Below are 21,448 nucleotides of genomic sequence, written 5' to 3'. Positions count from 1 at the left end.
AGATTGTGGTGTCAATTCCCACCGGGTGTGCTGCTGTTATGCTTTTGAGAAAAGGTCATTTACTTGAACTGCATTTCATCCGAGGTCAGTCCTGAGAAGCCCAGGGCATCTTTTCCAAGTGCAAGAGAATGTGTGTCTGTGTCTGTGTTTGTGTATGTGAGTGTGTGTGAGGGTGAGGGTGGGTGGGCAGGGGTAGGCTGAATGATTTAATTCTAAAATTTCTTATGCACTATAATTGATGGTGCAGCCCCAGACACATTATATAAAACCGAAAGTCATTTCTGCCTTGTTGCTCGCAGGCTTTCATTTTCCGTTTCTTCATGTTCTGGGGGAGGGGAAAAAAAAAAACGTATTTTTTTTGTCCTGTGAAGCCGCAGTGCTGGTGTGAGGCGACGAGACTGTGAATGAGTTCTTATTCACTTGTGCGCGTTGCCTAGAAAGAGCATTCATTAATTATGCATTGCTGCGCAGCGTGCTTCCTCAGCCCGCATTCCCATAAGCGCATTAATAAATATTAGCAATCAGTTCGCCGCGCGCTCTGTGTTCGGAACACAGTCGCAAGAATATGGAATTGTGACCGAGGTTCTGGCTCTGGGCTTCACAGCAAGAGCTTCACCTGAGTCCAGGTGCACGTCGTCTTCCCTCCCGAGCTGGCGTCGCTGGGGGCTCTGCGTTGCCGCGGCGATGCCTCGGCGGCCCTGATAACGGGGGACTGCGGCGAGCCGTCCGCAAAGCGCGCCTGGCAATGCGCATCTGCAGCTCACAACATGCAACTTTCTTAATTATAGCTCGCAAGGGGTAGCATGTGAACAAAAAACCGCATACACTTCCTCTGCAGCCAAATGAAACATAGATGACTGCATTACATTTATGTATTGTATTATTACAAACATCTATTTATTATATTATTGCGCACATCTGTGTATTGTATTATTACAAAAATCTATGTATTCTATTATTACAAACATCAATGTATTATTCCACATGTTTATGCTATATCTGTGCAATGTAGAATTGTAGTTCACAGAAGTCTGCCTCTTAATAGACCCCCAAAAGACTGTTTACTCTGCTGATAGGGAGTTAGCTAGTGTGATAAAGAGACGGTGCTCAGTTGCAAAATGTGCCATTGGATCTGCATTGTGAACCTTAGGTTCTCCATGATGTAATAATGTTTTGTATTGTCGGAAAGCTGATGTCATGGGGAACAAGTTGGTGTCTTTAGTGGTGGGGTGCTGACTAAAGATCTTGATACCTATGGGTCAGCGCCCAGCCAGATACAAAGGTTAACCCAGTGTGATATGCTCACAGATATAGTGCAAGCAGGATCATTGATCTGTACTTTATCATGATTGTGTCTTTACTTGATGACTTGGTGTTTTGCTTTGATCTTTGAGTATATAAGGGGAAACGTGCAATGGTTTGGGGAGACTTGCCAACACTGTCTCCTATGTATATGCATATAGCCATTCAACTCCACACATACCTTTTCACCATTGTATATTATCATTATTAACATACTGTGAAATAAATTGCATTCATTTTAACCTGGCATTCTTTTTTGACTGTTACCACTGCACACCTAGTTGTTTTAGGGTCCTAGCATAAGCACAGAATTCAGAATATCTGTACCCCATAGTCATACACATGCACCTATACACTAATGCCGTAGCAAGATACACAATTGTACCTATGCAGGCTACATATGCCAGAGACACGTGTGTCAACTATGATATATAGCGGTCTGTATAGAGCCATGCTACTGGTGGATCACTTGCAGGCTCCTTCTATGTGCAACTGTTAACACAGAAGAAAGGTTAAAGCACTATTTCGAGTCAGATAACCAAGATAACAATAATCCCGTTGCAGTAGCACCAAGGACTACAAGTGTTCCTTTGACGCTCCTTTGTATACAATACTGTTTGATGTATCTGAGGGGTTTCTTACAGAATTTTCTAACCTGGAGCCTTCAGCAATAGAGTGGAATTATTCATTTGCTAGTGTTATACATATACAGAAACAGCTCAGAATGAGTTAAGGGAGATGGTTACGGTTGGGGGGTGGGGGAGGCAGTACATTTGTGCGTCTGAACTGAGTGTTGTTCTTGTGTTGGCAAACTTCTTTCCTCAGTCTGATGTGTTCCATTGAGAAAGACAGTAGTCTTTCAGTTCCTTCTCAGGAGTGGATGTGTGCAGAAGATTCTTCATAAAATATATATACATTGATACACAGACATGTATTTTCATGCACTCTCTCAAACACACACACACAGGTTATACTGGGGTTGTACAGGACCTGTGGAAAAATGTAGAATCTCACCTGCGTGGATGAAAGATTGCAGCTGCTCTTTTGTCAATGTGCAAATGCGGCGTGAAAGTCATGTGACTCGGTGTGCTTCTCCAGCCTGCCCAATGGCACATGGTAAACACAGCCTAAACACAGCTGTGTCGTGCAAGACCAAAATAACTAGTCACAATGCGTCCGTGGCCGAGGTCATGGAAGGCAGTCAGGATTACATGGCACTTTGGCCTGTTTATTGAATTAGCGGCCTCTGTATTGCTGCGGTTATGGCTGATTACCATCTCCTCATTGGACGGCTGTGTGGACGGGGATGTCCGATGCACCATAAACGCAAAGCACGAGACTCTGCGGCATTAGCGGCATCACGCGGTAATCATGCTCCAAGCTAATACTAGCTAACGCTCAGAACACTTCCTCATAACTTTTTTTTAATTCACAAAAAAAGTACTCTGTTCTTTCCTGAAAAGAACATTACATTATTTTATTTTTTTTACCAAGCAAGAAAAATGCTATTGTAATCAACATTTATAAGCAGAAAGATCCTGTGGCTAGAAGAACAGGAGAAGTGGTCAGTACTGCAGAAGAACAGAAGTGGTCAGTACTGTTGAAGAACAGGAGAAGTGGTCAATAATAACCCCTCCAAAATCAAAAGGAACATTAATATCTTTTGTTCAATGCAATGGAATGCTCTGAAATGACTCATTTAAAATGAGTCCCTTTTGGACCATGAATTGAAAGCTTAGATTTACTTCAATGGAACACCAGGAAATGATTTTTTATCATGGAAAAATAGACTTTTTACACACATTCCTTTACTGAGGAAGTTTAGTGATATTTTCACACTTAAATGACAGCTACCATATCCAGTGAGTTTAAAAATCGATAAATTATTTTATGAAGTTAAAATGGTACTCATAACTTTTGCATATGAGATGACAGTTTTTCATTTGCTCCTTATGCTTTGTGCCTCTACTAGAGTCCCAACTTTTCAAATCTGAGTATAAAACGCTTCTCAGTGCAATGGGCTTGTTTTGATTCGGCTTTTATGTGTGGGACTCACTGATTCATAGCCGGGTCCTGAAGTGAAATGTTGCTTCTATTTGACTGAGACTACAGCAGTCTGTTGGGCATGTGCTAAGCTTTTATAATGTGCAGTCTGAGCCGGTTTTAAGCACTGAAACAGACAATATTAGAGCTGAAACAATTTCTGCCAGTATTAACTGTGATCACAGAGTGTAATGGCGGAGGCATAAAAATGGCACGTAAAGTTCCTCGCATTACATTATCAAGTGGAATTGGGAGGCGGGAATCTCTGGGATTTTTACGGCACAGCAATATGTGGCCGGACTCGGCATATGGTCCATAAAAATATGTGAAGGACTTGTGGAGTCAACCTCAGAATATTAGATGCTGATTATTTTTCACTGGTTGGTTCGTACCATTTCTTTTTAATAGAATTGACGTTTTGCTGAAATAAGGGAGTCATTTTATGAAGTACTTTAGCTCAAGTCATTTTTAAGGTCCTGTAATATTAGTGGTCGCTAGCCTCGTGACACAGACGTGTATCATAAGCAAAAAGAGTAAGGGAGGAGGATTGTGATATTGCACTGAGAATGGGATAGACACAACCACACAGTCCAATGAGGATTCCTCCTTCTGACCCTGTGACCCTTGACTTCTGACCTATCGTGTAGTGAGCCCTGGGCAGGGAGGGGCAATATGTGAGTCAGCGACGGTGGGACGGTGGGGGCAGTACAGGCCCTGCGGGTTAAAATGGCAGAAGATATTATCCGTGCTATCCGTGAGGCATCGCAAACAGCATTGTGTGACCAGCCAGCTGGTGTCCTGTCTGACTGCGGAGAGGAAAGAGCAACTGAAAATCGGAATTGGAGCCTCTTGCTTCCCTGTTTTTTTGTTTGTTTTTCTGTTTACTGACATTAATAGGTTATTTTTGCTCTTTTCCGCCGAGCTATGTGAGCTTATTGATCCGGTGGGCAGAGTTTTCTGTGTGTGAATAGAATTCTGAAGCCGTTAAATAGACACGAGCTGGATGTTGGCGCTGAAAATAAGGATTAATGACTAGCCCAAGGAATTTTTACCCGAGAGTAAAAAATACATAAGTTCTTATCCTTCCCTTTTCGCAAGTGTAATAGCTGCCTTTGTGGGAGGATTAATTTTCTTTGGGTTCAGTTAGGGTTAGGGTTTGGTTAGGGTTATGTTTTCACTGGGCAGGGGTATTTCTCTTCGTCACAGCTGCACCATACCCCTCTGCGGAACACACACACACACACACACACTCACACAGACCCACAGACCCGCACACACAAGAACGTGTACACATACAGTTTCACACAAGCACACGCACATACAGTCTCACACATATATACACATAGTCTCGCACATGCACACACACACACACACCGTCTGACATAATTGGACACAGCCACTCTACCACAGCAGGTCTCATTTAAGGCAGCACTGAAAGAGAATAGTTTTACTGACGGTGCATTTTAAACAAAAGACATTTATTTTTCTGTCTTCATTATGTAGATGCTCACATCATTTGCAGTAAGCCACTGAACAAAAATTCTCAAATTCAAAAATGATATGAAGTGATAAAATTCCATTTTTGCCATGTAAAATCCAATTTATTTCCATAGATATATTTAAAATTCAGTTTTCTGAGTGCATTCAGGTGCAGCCACTTGCATACGACAAAGCTACTGAAGCAATAAAATCAATTCTTTAATAAAAATCCATTCTGCTGGGCTGCTCTGTGCCGAATTAACATGCATTCACTGCTCTGCAGTTTAAAAACATTCTTCCCATTTATTCTTCCCAAGCTATTTTTTTTCCAGCGTAATGAGGTCCTTGCTGGATTGAATCTGGTGGATTTAAGAAGTGTGTAATGGAACAAGAAACAATAAGCACATAATGCAGATAATGTGATACAGGACGGCGTCTAATGATTCATTGTCTGTTGTGTTATTTTTGTGTTGTGATGACTGAGGAGGCTCTTTTTTTCAAGCAATAAGAGGACTAAGATACTGGATGCATCTTTAATTGCAAAGCATTGTGGGGACTTGAATCCAAAATTTTAATGCTCTGTTTTGGACATGTATTACCAGCGGAAATTGGCCTAATTCTGTCCCTGAATCATTTTTCTTTGTATCTTTAATATTTTTGACATAATTCTGCCTGCAGGGTTTCTGTTGCCTGCTTGTTCCGTCTAATGCAGTCTGTCTGGCTGAGTATACCCCATACATCGCCTCCGTATCGTCCAATAGACAAGATGATGCTGTCAAAGTTTCTGGACCAGATTTTAATGGGAATGTCTCTGTTATATAATTTTCGTTTGATTGCACCGAAAGCTCTGCAAGCTTCGTCTTTTAATGCATTCACTAGAACAAAGTCGCCTCTCTCTCTCTCTCTCTCTCTCTCACTCTCTCTGCAGTCTGCATGTAAAACAGTTTCTACTGCCTCCGTAGTTTGAGGATGCTTCAGAGACTAGCGGGGTTTCTGGTTCACCTTCAGGTCTGCGTGATGTCTGTTCCTGTTCTTTCACATTGCCTTCTGCTGAGAATTACTGGGTTTGGCCTTTTGTGCTGCGAGGGGGTGTAAGTGGGTGATTTGAAGCTAAGTTTTCATCAGTGACACACCGCTGCAGCCAGGAGGCTTTCTGTAATGGAATAGCAGGTGTTCCCTTAAACAGTCAACTGAAGGCCTTGGCTTCCTGCCTGACTGACTGCTAAACAGTTGCTAAATAAATTCACATTTCGTTCAAATTACCTTTTAAAGCGGGCTGAAAATAGTTTTTTAAAAAACCATACATTTTCAGAGAGGGAAGCTTCAACAACACATCCGCCAAGTATCTATAAAAGGAATGTGAATAGCTGTAATATAAATTCAGACATAAAATCTGTATCGAAAAAAAAAAGAAAACTCAGGATTGTATGGCCGTGGTTGTGGTCTTCTGAATTGCGGCATTCTTAGGAAACTGAGAACAAAGACAGCAGAACGTGACCCTCAACCTCATCCTCTACGTTTGTGCATCGAGGGTGGGCGCATACAGGAGATAACTTTGACATGCTTGCAATGCGGATGGAGGCTTGGTAACGAAACGAAACAAAATGAAATAAAAAATGAAAAAATAAAGAAATGAAAATTATAGCTCTAGCTCTCGGGGTAATACAACTACCCTAGCTAGATAGCCAGCTTGGTAGCACTTCTCTATGGCAAAGGAGTGTATCGCTTAGCAGGGCAGAATACGTTCATTTGCCTCTGTGGGAGGAGTTATGCAATGAGACCAAAACATTTATTGGCCATTTTGTCAGGTCCTTCATGATGTCATGAAGAACCTGGACCCAATAGCTCAGAGCCTGGGAATAAATTATAACTCCACCCATTTAATCCCCGCCAAGGAATAGATGGAAGTGTTTATTGTTTGGACTGATATAAGTCCATATTGCAATGTTCTTGATTTTTCGTACTATTGCCGATGCTTAATACATAGCATAATTACCGCATACAGTGTAGTCTGAAACCATTCGCCGATTTACCTTTATAATCACTTTAAGTCTCTGATTGGACTGCCTGCTATGATCAAACTCATTGGGCAGAACTGAAAGGAACCAACCTTATTTAGCTAACTTGAGTGAAGAGTGTGCGCTTTGCTTTAGATTCTGAAACAGGAAGGCGGAGTGCAGCAAGTGGAAGTCATTAGCCAGCTCCTTTCAGCTCTGTCTGTGCCTGTGCAAAATCAAACACTGTTAAATCCCTCAGTTGGACTCCTCAAACTATCGTCTTCCCATCGTCGGAGTTGAGCTGATTGGATGAGGGAGAAGGACACCGACGGCAACCGGCAATACTGCGGCGGCGGCGGCTGTGTGCTATAAATATTCAGTCTTAGTGCAGGTCCATGGCGCCTTTTTAGATCTGTAAAAGGACTCCGCAGCAAGGAATCATGGGAAGGTAAAATGCATCAAAAGAGAGTTATCCTTTATAAACTTTGAGGGTTGAATTCCTAGGAATCGTGTGCGTACCGGTACGTATGTAAATGTTGCTGAAGTTGATTTACGCACCTGTTTGCGTGTTACTGGTGCTGTTGATTTGCATAGATATTTATTCTGGAAAGTGTTTATTCGCTGTTATTGTCTGCCTGGTATATTTGCAAGTTAATCAGTCAGTCAAGAACAGAATCAATACACCAACACTATATAGTGCATTTAAGGTCCTGTTCACGTGAATAAAGTGCCAAAGTATTTAGGCAGTATTAGCTAGTCACACCAGTCCCCTATGAAGAGTAAATACTGCTCTGCAAATCCCCTAAACAGAGCTGCCCTGTAAATCCCCTAAACAGAGCTGCCCTCGTAGTCCCCTAAAGACAGCGGCCCTTAAAGAGAGAAACTCTGTTAATCCCCTATAAAATTACCCTGTTAATCCCCTAAAAACAGCAGCCCTGTTAATTACCTATAGAGAGCCTCTCTCTCTCAGTCTTTCTCTTTCTCTCTCATGTTGTCTGCTTATTGCATGCAGTAACCTAGCCCACGGCACTAACTATAGACGTGGGAATTGAATTGAATTTTGTGTTTTGGTAGATATTGTACGGAATGGACGGAATACAGTCTGTAAAGGCTAAGTGTGAATTATTCCCCCAGTTCTCACCATGGTTCTGATCCAGAGTGACAGAAAAGTCAGCTTAGAGGCATGAGGAGATGAACCCAGAAAACCATGCATGTATTAACCTCAATGCCCTGATACATTACCCACACCACGCTGGAATCTTCAAACATAATTCCCTGCTTTTATCATCCTCAAAACTCACATTTATTACTCGCAACACCCCAATATCATCATCACCTGTCCATTCCATCCCTAATGAATCATCTGAAAGCCCTGAATTGCCTCCCCTGTACAGCCAGAGTTAATCAATTCCATCATTAAACCAAGTTTTTCACCTCAGTCATGATGAGGTTACATTCTCTCAGAATATGTCATTCTTAATTTCAGCCTCATGATTTTCAAGGATATTTTCTTAGTATTTTCCATATTTCCTGTCAATTCTAATAATACTTTACATGCTTGCTTCATTGGTGAGGTTTTTGGTTTTTTAGAGGTTTTTTCTCCATGTCAGTAGCTTCACAATTTAAAAATAATTCCTTTTTAACTTGACCTACTGTGCTTACCTATTCTCCATGTGCAAATTTGTTTACAGTGGTGTGTGGCTCACCTTTGTAAGTTAGTGTGGAAAATGCAAATCCTAAACCTGAGGCCGCCCATATTTATTTGAACCGGAATACATAAATGAAGAGCTATATAAAATTTTTGTGCATGCAGAACATGTAAGTACAGGTCAGTTCTGCAAGTTGAAACTGAATTATTTTTACTTTTAATTTTGGTGACTAAATTTCAACTTTCACATTTCAAATTAGAGGTTCAGATAAACTGGGCTTGTTCGAGTTAAAACTGAGCATATATCTAGATATTCCCCATAAATGATATTATGAAGCTACGGACATAGATTTAAAAAAAAAAAACTCTAAAAAACCAAAAACCTCAACAATGAAGAACCAACAGGACTCATGGAAAATAATATGAAAAGAAGACCCAAAAAACCCTTTAACTTCACCGAAGAACCTTATAACTTCACCTGAATTCAGTATATTTCATTCTTACAGTTATTTTTATTTTGAACATTTTTGCATGATGCATTGGAATTAATATCAAGAGACCTGAAAACCCCACATCATTCAATACGTTTCACATTTTCAGTTCAAGTATAGCTGTATTAGGGCAGGAAAAGATTAGTGATTTTCTGAAAATGTTTTTTACTTCATTCTTTAAGGCCTTAGGTCTTTAACTTTTCAGAAAATAAATCAAAGCACTAAAGCTGACTTAACATGTGGGTGGTTGTCCACTTTTGTGGGAGAGATTTATGATGCTGGCTTATGATCCATCTGTACATATTTTATGTAGTTTTGATTTTCCGTGAATTCTCTGTATGAGTTCTCTAGTGCTTTTGTGTACTTTTGACTTTAATGTTAACTTTAAATTGAGAGAATTCGTGTGTGGGATACAGAAGTCTGTGGGCTGTCCCATCCAGCCTTGTCCCCCTTGATTGGCTGTGACACAGATGCTGCCCCTGTGAGAACCCTCCTTATAGGAGCAGACACACGCCTATTTCAACCAGCCAACCAGAGCTGGACGTGCTATAGAGCCCAGTTGGACATGCTGTAGACCCCAGTCGGATGTGCTGTAGACCCCAGTTGGACATGATGTAGACTCCAGTTGGACATAAACATCACAGAGCCCATCTTTCATATAAGAGGGTTTATGATTTTCTTGTGCATTTTGTGCTTCATTGCTTGCGTTGCTAAGCGACATCAGTGAGTGCATGACCATTCTCATGCCCATATTGCTCATATTTTACCACCATATTTAATGAAGCCAATTAGCATGTAGATCTGTGATTAATGTAAGTGTCAGTCCTTCGGAGGTGTCATGTCATCTCTGTTCCAGATTTCTGAAAATGTGTAGTCTTTGATAAACTCTGTACTGTGTGTAGAATAAATCAATAAAAGTTATTTATTAATTAATTTATTATTATTATTATTATTATTATTATTATTATTATTATTTTCTTATTCTTATTTTTTAATGTGAATCCCAGTTACAGTTTTTTGCCGACATAGCTCAGGAGGTAAGAGCGCTTGACTGGCAGTCGGAGGGTTGCCAGTTCAATCCCCCGCCCTGGGCATGTCGAAGTGTCCCTGAGCAAGATACCTGACCCCCTAATTGCTCTGGTGAATGCGAGGCATCAATTGTAAAGCGCTTTGGATAAAAGCGCTATATAAATGCAGTCCATTTACCATTTGCCACTTACATATATTTTATTTAAAACATCATTTGGCAGTTTTGCAGGCTCTGTTCATATTTATGGGGGTGGGCCGGGTGAAGTCTGGCACCACCATTCTCACCCTGTCTGGATCTGACGTACCATCGCCAGGGTGCCGTCGCCCTCGTTTGCCGCGTCATTGCCACGGTGACCCACCCACCTGTTACCGCGGCATCACCGGAGACCCGCTTTTTGAGGGTCAGTGGGCGTGTGCTGGCCGTAGCAGTGAGTCCTGGCACATTCGGGAGTGCTTTGAGCTCTTCCTCTGGAGCAGAGCTGCTGATTTCGAGTTTTGCAGGCTGTGTCTCTCGCAGCCCCCGTCTCGTATTAAGCTGTTTGCCACTGGGTTTAAACAGCAGCTCATTCCCAACGCATAATCCGACATCGTGTCGTTGGTTTACGCTAGACAGGGCCTGTACCAGCTCGGTATTCTGGATTTTGTGAGGACTGCAGCACTGTCTTGTGCTTCTATTAACAGGTATTTTATTAGATAAATAAATCTCCAATTACTGTTACATTTCTGATTACCGTTATCAGCACAGTGGATCAGTTTTATTAGCACAGTGGATCTCTTTTATTAGCACAGTGGATCTCTTTTATTAGCGCAGTGGATCTTTTTTATTAGCACAGCGGATCAGTTTTTATTAGCAGTGAGTGTGAAGTCTCGTAGCTGTTCTAAAAGCCCTCACTTGATGTTGAGAGGCTTTTGTCTTGTTGTGAAGTGGCTCTGAGTCACTGTTGTGTTTGTTGTGTTTAGGCGTTTAATTAATCTCTATTAATTTCTCTATCTCTGTGCTTCTAATTCATCTGGTAGTCCAATCAAGTGCTCAATGAAACTGGTTAATTGGATTCTCATGGTTGTTGTTAAAGAAAAGAGAGGCTGCTGAAAGCTTAGCTTTGCATGTAATTGGGTAAGCGCTTTAACCATGGCTCTGAATTTAATCATTCTGATTATTTTACCCTCATCCTGGTAAAGTGCCCTCATAACGAATCTGACCTCAGTCTGATTATGGAAAGATCAGTTATTTACCCCACAAAACAGGGTCTTCATACAGCCTAAACCAGCCCTGAGTCCAAGCTTAAACCAGCCCTCAGACCTGAAGACAACAGCAGTAGAGCTGAATTCCACAGCGGTCTGTAGAGGACTGACTCTTGCTAATAGGTCCCCTCTGCCTGTGAAATGTGCTGCCAGGTCTGTTCTGTGTTTAAAATAAATGACAGAATTAGACCCTATGAGAGGGAGTATTTCAATACCTCCATTAAAACAAATCCAATACTGAATACACATGCATTCACACAAACATGCGTACACACAAACACAATATCATGCAGCACACACTCACACCCACACACATAATATCATACTGCCTACAGTCACACACACACACACACACACACACACACACACACATTACACTGTGATTAAGTCAACATCTGTCATCTGAGAAAACACAGGTTCCTTTTCCTTTGGTGTCTCCTATTGTGTCCTTATGTTATATTTAGCTGAACTGTTCATCTTGTGAAAATGCATTTTAATTTCCAGATGTTGAAACAGGAAGGGAGAGAAAGATAGAGAGAAAGAGTCATAAAGAGTGTGTGTGTGCGTGCCCGTGTGTGTGTGTGTGTGTGTGTGTGTGTGTCTGTATCTATTATCCGCTGGCCTGCTCCATGCTCTGAATGGTGCTATAATTCCACAGCCGCCAGATCCGTGCACCTTACAAGGAAACAAATGGCCTGTGACCTGCAGCAAGCCTTCCCACACGCAGGCACGCAGACAGGCAGACAGGCAGATATGCAGACAGACAGGCAGACACGCAGACAGGCAGACGTGCAGACGCGCAGACGCGCAGACAGGCAGACGTGCAGAAGGACACGCGGGCATATGATCGCTCTCAGTGAGAGAGCGCGGTGAGGATGGGCTGTGTGAGCCATCGCCACTGTGAGAATGAGGGACACATGCAGTAGGACTGCAGCTGATAAATTAAACAGAGCCGCTCTCTCTGCCCTGTTCGCTGCGGTTCCTCAGTCACGTGGGGGTGTATTAATATCCCCCCCTCTACTGGCTCATTATTTTTTAATTCATCAATTGGCTCACAGTCTCTGTGCTGTCCTGGCAGGACAGAGATGAGTGTCTGAAGTGAAGTTGTGCAGTCAAAGCAAAGTAGCCGTCAGCTTACTAAAGACGCTGAAAACGGTAGGGGGAGGGGCCAGCGCCCGCATCCCATCTCCCGATTGGCTGGGCTGCCTGGCAGTGAGGAGGGGGCTGTGAGAGGGGGCTGGGGTGTGGGGGGGGGGGGGGGGTGAGCGAGCGAGGGGAAGGAAAGAGAGAGAGGGAGAACCCGTTAGACACGCGGAGCCTGTAATAGCACATCGGACACTGCAGAAACCAACGCTGTCACAGAGAGAGAGAGAGAGAGCGGAAGAAAGATAGAGAAGGGGAGAGAGGAATAGACAGAAAGACTGGAGGAGAGAATGAGAGAAACGGAGGCAGAGGGTGAGGGCATACAGGAGAAGAGAGGATAGAGACAGAGGGAAAGGGAGTGCGGGGGAAAGTTGAGAGATCAGTGCCGTGGTCATCGCAGACGGAGGGAAGAAGAGATCGGAGCGTGGAGAGCGGGGCGCTGAAAGTTGCTCGGTGCGGAAGCGGCGTTTCTGTGCGAACGCGTCACGGGGGACGTGCGTGCGCTGCTGACGGACGCTACTGGAGCATCTGAGCGCGTGCGAAGAAGAGCTGCCCCATGCCACACACGCTTTGGACAGAGCGCGTGTCACTGCAGTCGCACGTAACCCTCGTCTCTGCTTCCTGCTGTTGGAAACTTTTCCGTTCCTTTGGAAATTAGACGGCGGGACGGAGCCGACGCGGGTGACTTTGGGGGGTCGGGGCTGGTGAGCCTGTGCACTTTGAGACACCCCCCCCCCCGCCCCCCACGGTGAAGGGGGGTTCCCCCGCAGTTGTTTTACGGCATGGAGAAGTGGAGCAGCGAGGAGTCGGTGCGTCTTAGCCCGTCGGCGGAGAGCCGCGACTCGGACCGAGCCTCGGCCTCGGACCGCCAGTTCGGCCGGCGCGGCTTTACCGTCGGAGCGTTCTACGGCTCTGCCGGGCCCCGTCCCGCGGCGGACGCCAGCGCCGCCGCCGCCGCGGAGGACAAAAGTGAAGCCAGCAAGCGCGGGGTGCTCAAGGGAAACAAATACGTGGTGTTTTACCTGGATCTGTCCTTTGTGTTTCTTCTAGAGTTTAAGAAGTTCAGCATGGCCAGGGGCTGCCTGTGCTGTCTGAAGTACATGATGTTCCTCTTCAACCTGGTCTTCTGGGTAAGCGAACTGCTGCTCTCACTGTCCCTGTTTCCAGTGCATGCTGCTTACACTGTCCCTGTTTCCAGTGCATGCTGCTTACACTGTCTCTGTTTCCAGTGCATGCTGCTCACACTGTTTCTGTTTCCACTGGACACTGCTCACACTGTCTCTGTTTCCAATGCACACTGCTCACACTGTCTCTGTTTCCAGTGCGTGCTGCTCACACTGTCTCTGTTTCCACTGGACACTGCTCACACTGTCTCTGTTTCCACTGGACACTGCTCACACTGTCTCTGTTTCCAGTGCAGACTGCTCACAACGTCCCTGTTTCTAGTGCACACTCTTCACACTGTCCTGTTTCCAGTGCACATTGCTCACACCGACCCTGTTTTCTGTGCTGTCTGTAGGGTTGGATGCTGCTGGCAGTAGGTCAGTAGTGACACTAATTACGATGCCCTTTTACATCTCCGGTGTGTTCCACCGTGCGTATAATCATTTGCATATCGTTATTAGTTTTCTTTTGAATGCGTGTCCTGTTGGGGTAGGCATAGTTCAGATTAATTATATGAAATATAGTTTATGTGAATTTACCTTCTCCTCGTGCTTAGACAGCCTTGACTCTACTGTGTGCCGTCTGGCAGTTCTGAAGGAGAGACTTGCACAGGCTGTTCAGTCAGCCTAATATGGGATCTTTTAAGAATTCATGTGATGTGGTCTGGAGAGCAGCAGTTCTGGTGTTAAGGATATTGTCAGCGTAAGCAGTTTGCAGGTTCTTATCTATGTTATTTTGATTGGAAGTGTCATTGCCTTCCAAGGTTTATGGAACGTGTCTACGGTCATTTTTTACTATGTTATCATGTGATGGAAGACTGCTGTCAGCTGTGGAAACAGCATTATATATGTCATATGCGTGTAGATGTAATGTAAAAATATTGATATGTACGCTCTGGTGTACCTTTAAGAAAGAACAGAAAGAAACTCTCAGCAGTTGGGCGGCAGCTTAGCAGGTCTGCTTCCCTCTTTCCGTCCTGGAGTGGGATGGATAATGGATATTGGGGGATTATGAAATTTGGGTGAATGTTGAGTGTGGATTATGAGTTTAGGCTGTGCATGTGGGCTCAGGTGTGTCTCTGTGTGCATGAGCACTGCTGTGCACCAATTCATGCAGAATGTGATGATCCATAGATCCATCCCTCTGCTCACATGGGGGACAAACATACAGATAATGTTAGCCTGCTGTCCCCAGCCTGGGGGGCGGGGGGACAGGGGGACGGGGTATACGTGTTAGGGGGCTAACGATGGGGATGGGGGTGTGTTCTGATGCCACCGCTCTCTGACTGGGGCAGTAAACACCCTGATTACAGCTTTCTGATTGGTGGTGTAACATGCTACTTACAGCTCTCTGATTGGGGGTGTAACATGCTGCTTACAGCTCTCTGATTGGGGGTGTAACACGCTGCTTACAGCTCTCTGATTGGGGGTGTAACATGCTGCTTACAGCTCTCTGATTGGTGGTGTAACACGCTGCATACAGCTCTCTGATTGGTGGTGTAACATGCTGCTTACAGCTCTCTGATTGGTGGTGTAACACGCTACTTACAGCTCTCTGATTGGTGGTGTAACATGCTGCTCACTGCTTTCTGATTGGTGGTGTAACATGCTGCTTACAGCTCTCTGATTGGGGGTTAACACACTACTTACAGCTCTCTGATTGGGGGTTAACACGTTACTTACAGCTGTCTGATAGGGTGCTTACAACTCTCTGATTGGGGGTGTAACACGCTGCTTACTGCGCTCTGTTTGGTGGTGTAAAATACTGCTTACCGCTTTCTGATTGGTGGACTAACACACTGCTTAGAGCTCTCTGATTGGTGGTCTAACACACTGCTTACAGCTCTCTGATTGGTGGTCTAACACACTGCTTACAGCTCTCTGATTGGTGGTATAACACACTGCTTAGAGCTCTCTGATTGGGAGTGTAACACTGCTTACAGCTCTCTGATTGGTGGTCTAACACACTGCTTACAGCTCTCTGATTGGTGGTCTAACACACTGCTTAGAGCTCTCTTACTGCAGCTGTAATGGCACTCCCCGCTGCTCTCTGCACGGGGGTGTAACGCGCTGCTTACCGCATCTCAGCGGGGCAGTAATGGCCCTGCCCTCTCGGCTTGGCGGATCGTTATCCTGCTGTTGCCCTCCTCCTCCTCTCTCCCCTTGGAGGACAGCTCTTTTTATAGAGCGCGCACAGAAAAACAGCCTTTTCAGCTGTGAGGTGAGCTCAGTCGCAATTATGGCCACGTTACCACGGCTCCCGGCGTAGCTCAGTGCCATCGCCTGAGCCCGATGGCGCGGGGACCAGGGATTGGCTACGGTCCAGCCTGGAGGCGCTCAGGCTAGCTTCCGAGGCCAAGCGTGTCCATCCGTCGCTCAGCTGTGTTCTGTGGGGGTGTCGTGGCGCTTTGGGACGTATGAAATATGAAAGGTAGTTACCGCAGGATGCATTCCAGCCACATTTCTCAGGCTGAATCTCATAACTGTCTCAGGTTCTGTTTAATGTGCTAATACAGACCAAGCTGGAAGCACAATAATCTGCATAATCAGTTTTAACTTTATACTTCTCTCTCTCGCTCACTCGTTCTCTCTCTCTCTCAATGTATCTAATTTTAGTGCCCTTTTTTATTACCGTTTATTACCAGTGGAAATCAGCCTAATTCTGTCCTGCAGTCATTTTTCTTTGTGTCTTTAATTTAATATTTTGTCAAAATTCTGTATGCAAGGTTTCTGTTGGATGCTTGTCCCATCTAGTGTGGTCTTGCTGGCTGGCTGTGCCCCATACATCATGTCCATATCATCCAATAGACAAGATGATGCTGTCAAAGATTTTGGGCCATATTTTAATGAGAATGTCATATATAATTTTCTTTTGATTGGACAGAAAACTCTGCAAGCTCTGTCTGTTTCTCTCTCGTTCTCTCTCCCCCCTCCTGTATCTTTCTCTCTTTTTCTCTTTCCCTCTCTTCCCCTTTCTCTCGCTCAGACTAATTTGAGTTTTGGCACAATCACTTATGAAAATTGGAGTTTATTGGGAAGTCAGTAATTGGGTGAATGTCGTGATAACGCGCAACTTCCTGCAGGAGACCTGGTAGTCCTGTCCTTAGTGTTCCCAGCTGCTGAGAATATCGATGTTAATATCTCCCTCTCCTGTGAGATAATGCATGCAGAACACAGCAGTCAGCATCTGAAAGCAGATAACTGTGAAATCAATGCAGGTACACTGCTTCCTGCTAGCCTAGTGTCAAAGGCTTGACTATACCTCCCTGCCTGTGGGATACCCCCACCCCATCCACCCCAGTTACCAGGAAGATCATGTGGGTTTCTGATGATCTGTGATTACATGTAATTATATTCATTAGTGATCCAGCCTTTCGTGCTGACACTGGTTAAGCCCTGTGCTCAGGACAGTTTTCCATTGGCTGTTACTCGTTGCCTGGATTTTTAGGCTGTTTTCCATTGGCTGGATTTATGGGCCATCAGCCAGACTGAAAGCAACCCCCGCCCCTGGGGTGATGGATCAGGACCAAACCCCACCCCTCTGGTGATACATAGGGAACAAACCCCACCCCTCTGGTGGTGGATCAGGACCAAAACCCCACCCCTCTGGTGGTGGATCTGGAGCAAGCCCCTCCCCTCCAGATGCATCATGCACCATGCACCATGCACCATGCTCCATGCTCTCTGCTGGCATGTTCAGCAGCTGCATGATGAACAATGGGGGGGCAGCAGACGCTTTTATCCAGTAGCGACTTAGCCATACTACATGTAATGGAGCTACTAGCTGAACTACAGCGTGTGAAAATACAATCGACGCAATCAAAATGCAATCCATGTCAAGGGCCTAGTCAGGAATACACAATCTAAATCACCATCAGCATGCTAATACAGAATGAACATCACCATCAATAATTCGGAATGCAGAATCCACATCATCAGGGACCCACCCGTGTTAGTTCATTAAAACCGCAGCGATACCTGAGGTCCAGCTTTTACACCCGGTCTCAGGCCACGCTCACACACCCCTACTGCAGATTAGAGTTTGTTTTACAGATGTGTGTTTTCACAGGGGAGTGACTTTTACTGTTAAAGCAGGGAAGGTGGGCCAGGTTTGTTTATTTAACAGTCCCCTGTCCTGTGCCGTTATTGCACATTAATGCTGCTCCACTAAGCTTTTAGAAATGGATCATATAGTTTTACTGCAAATGCATCCATTTCGGCTCAATAAATGAGGCTGATTGATAGAACAAAGTCATTCTCTTTCTCCGGATGAGTCCCATCACTCTCTGTAAAGTTTAAGCTTTTTTTTTTTATTGTTTAAATTGCAAAAAAATTGAAAATAACATGTTATGTTATTGCATCTCTTTGCATCATATTGTGTTGTGATGCGTTGTATTTGACTGCGTTCCACTGTGTGTTATGGTACATGTTGCATTGCATAGGATTTTTACGGAACTGCGGTTGTGTTGCGATGCGTTGCATTGTGTTGCGTTGAATTGTGCTGCGATGTTATGGTGCATTGAGCTGCAGACCCTTCTGGTCCCAGACGCTCAGATTGGTGCTACATTGTGCCCTCAGATAGTCAGCTCAGTCCGGGGAGGAAACTTAGTGATGTCATAAGTGCATGCATCCCTGCCATAGGATGACAGCCACAGCATTACTATAGTACCCAGAGCAGCTATAGTGTAGCAGGGATGGTCCCGTTCACTCCTGCCCCTTTCCCTGGTAACGGCCGTGTTGTTGTAGGAGTCAGGTGGCCTGTGTCTACCCTCGAAGATTACCCATCAGCCTCTGTGTGGGGAGGGCAGGAAATGGTGTCAGGTACAAGGACAGGCCTTCCACACACCCACTCATCAGACAGGTCTGCAGCCCATACTGGCCATCTGCTCCTGGGCTGTAGAGATAGGCGAGTCTGAGGCTTACCTGGGGTTCAGAAGGCCTTTGTTAGTGACCCTGCCTGTGGAACAGTACTGTCAGCCCACCTGGTGGTGACTCACGCATGCTGAAGTGTTCGTTTCTCAGCCTCCGAGAGTCACATCTTCACCCTTCCTTACAGAGTGTTCCCACGCAAAGGGGATGCAAGGCTGCAAATGAGGAAAGAAGTTTAGCGTCTCTTTGAACATAAAACTGCTCTACTGGGGAAACGTTCCTCTCTTTCTCTCTCTCGCTCACACACACACACACACACACACACACACACACACAGCCTCTCTTGAATTTGAATCCATATTGAGGGCTACTTTTTTGGTCTTGGCTGAATAAGGCATTATTAAAGCAATTTACTGTGCTTTCTAAGCAACAAGCTTTTCACAAGTGAGTGAGCACATTAGCAGCACTAAATTCCCTTTGGGACATGTATAGGTCATTTGTAGAGATGGAATGGACACAAACTGCTCTGGTCTAATCGACTCAATCTACAAATGGGGGGCAGGGCAGTCTGTAATAATTTGGATCCTGCCCCTAGTTCAAGTTTTCAGCATGGTTCTCCTGAATATTAGGTACTGACATTTCTGTCTGATATCTAGTTTTGATTATTGCCTTTGAGTGACAGACAATATAATTTGATCTGGCAAACATGCTCGTAGTCCAGACAGTATCACTTGTGATTGAGTAGCTTGGTCTGTTTGACTGTAGGATTATTATGGTCTGTTTCCTCCTCCCACAGGCATAAAAAGGAAGTTCTTGGGGCAACGGAAGGTCACTCTTCGTTTCTTATCTCTATATATACAAACCTGGGGTGTCCTGGAGTCTTCTTTCCTTGAAAGTTTTATTGCTTTCTGGGGAGACACAGAACACAAGAACTATTGGGGGGTCGGGGCTCAGCATGGCCACCGACAGCCACAAGGATCACAGCGTCCATTTTTATTTTAAGTTTGAATGCCAGTCTATGGACGTTTAATTGAGATCATCAATTGAAAGTCTTAATATCTATACAGAAAATGGTTGTTGAGGCCTGCCTGTTGTGTATTTACATTTTTAGAAGCAGTTCCAGTTTCAAGCAGAAACCAGTGCAGTGCGATTTGGTTTTGTTACATGGAAAGTACTTTGCCTGAAGGTAGAGATTGCTACTGGCTCAACTTGTATTTGTCTACAACCATCACTTCTGTTGTTGGAATCTTTAACTGTTGATGCTCTTGTGCTCGCTATTCAGTGCTGAATGTTAAACAGGGGTGTTGACTGTTAAAGCTGCTGGATTCACAAAATAAACATATTACAAACAAATCATCACTTCCCTGACATTGCACTGGAGGTATTGAACGCACACTGAGTAACAGCTTTCTGAGGGAGCAGATTCTGTAGTGTCCCTCAGGCAACTGGTTACCTGGAGGTTCCATGTGAAACAACTACACTGAGGCGCATAGCTACAAAAGATTGCAACATTGTTTTTTGATACTGTGCCGAATCCTTTCTTTTTGTTGTGGGCTGTTCTGTTCCACGCTGGGAGAAGTTCCGTAGTGCGTTTCATCATCATTGTCAGGTGACTACCTTTGTGTACTTCCTGTCCGTATCGGACGATGCATCACTCCCAGCTACGTGGGCTGTGTACAGACGGGAGGGCGCAGGAATGAGTTCAGTTCTCTGCGAGCTGCGCGGCGGTGGTACACTGCTGCATAATGCAAAAGGCCTGGTCCCGAAGGGGGGACGGCGAGCGGGGTTAGCGCAGCGCGTTGTGGATGGGCTCTCGTAGCTCTGAAAAGAGCACGTCTGTTTGAAAAGCTGTTTTGCTCGCGATAAGAACCCAAGTTTCTTGAGAATGTGCCAAAGAGGCGCATCGCCAGGAATCTCTACCAGAAATGCATGGCTGGCATCACTTGTGACCAGGTGGCAGGGGATGGTAGGTTTAAGTGGGCCAGGCTTTGGTCACTATCTACATAGGTTGCTGTGCCAGTCAGTTATGGTTAGGGATACGGTTAGGGTTTTGAGTTACGGTTATTGTTAGGGGTTAGGGTTAGGTTCATTTGATAGGGGTTGGGTTTGGTTCGTTTGTTCTGACTACGGTTATGGTTAGGGGTTGAGGGTTAGGGTGAGAGTTAGGGTACGGTTTTAGTTAGGGTTCAGGGTTAGGTTTGTTTGTTGTTGTTCCATGAACATACAGACTCGGTCTGAAAAAGGAAGTGCTTTTGGACGTGGCACGCACATACACACACACACACACACAAACTTGTGTGTAAGTACTCTCATATGCACACACACACACACACTCAGAGGCCCGGGAGGAGGCACCGCGTGTGGAATCATGCTTCTGCTTCGGTGGACAGATGCTCCCCGAGTGAGATGGAGCAGGCTATGAATGTGCCGTATGGGCTGCTCTGAAAATGGCCCAGGGTGTAAAAGCATGTTCACAGCTCTCTGAGCCACTCTGTCTGGGCAGGGTGTTCTGCTCATCACGTATCCGGCTGTTCTCTGCTCGCCGCGCATACGTGGCCAGGGCGTCGGATAGCCTGCCTGTCTCACTGCGCATATGCTGCTGGGGCAGCAGATAGCCCGTCGTTCTCACTGCTACTTGAAGCTACAGTTCTTGAGAAAGTTTCCTTTTACCGTTTCTGATGAACGGGCAGTGATTCAACCTGTTGATTAATTAAGCTTGTCAGCTAATTGATTAATAAAAAAAATTCGCTGTCGGGTTTTGAGAGGGAAGGTACACGTGCTTCCCCCAAAACATCTGCGGCCAGCCACCGTGTCTCTTCACTCCGCAGTCCTCCAATTAGGCTGCACCGTCGCTCTGGAGGGAATGATGTAGCGCTCCAAACGGACAGCCAACTGCTGGAGCTACCTGCAGGAGCCGTCGAAGCTTGTTACCGCACACTGTGCCACGTTCAGTGCGAGGAGCTGCTCCCGACCGGTTGGCTGTTGGCTGTTTGTCCGTCTGGAGCTCCGCCTGTGCATTGTCATGTGGAGTACCGTGTTACA

The 21,448-nt window shown here is 45.1% G+C and overlaps 1 protein-coding gene across 3 annotated transcripts in view; it reads left to right on the top strand.

Annotated features, from left to right (window-relative positions):
* Positions 1 to 21,448, top strand: part of LOC118231533 (tetraspanin-9) — a 43,968-nt gene that overhangs the window by 11,296 nt on the left and 11,224 nt on the right. For 2 of the 3 annotated variants that reach the window (XM_035425410.1, XM_035425409.1), the window contains one exon: positions 13,425 to 13,504. In XM_035425410.1, coding sequence (XP_035281301.1) covers positions 13,442 to 13,504 — 63 coding nt within the window. In that variant the 5' untranslated portion in view covers positions 13,425 to 13,441. Of the gene's footprint in view, positions 1 to 12,533; positions 13,505 to 21,448 lie in introns of those variants that run through there. The other variant, XM_035425408.1, reaches the window with a different exon arrangement.

This window comes from Anguilla anguilla, chromosome 7 (assembly GCF_013347855.1).
Source record: "Anguilla anguilla isolate fAngAng1 chromosome 7, fAngAng1.pri, whole genome shotgun sequence".
In the NCBI taxonomy this organism is placed as follows: Eukaryota; Metazoa; Chordata; class Actinopteri; order Anguilliformes; family Anguillidae; genus Anguilla; species Anguilla anguilla.
This window is presented reverse-complemented; position numbering and strand designations above follow the sequence as displayed.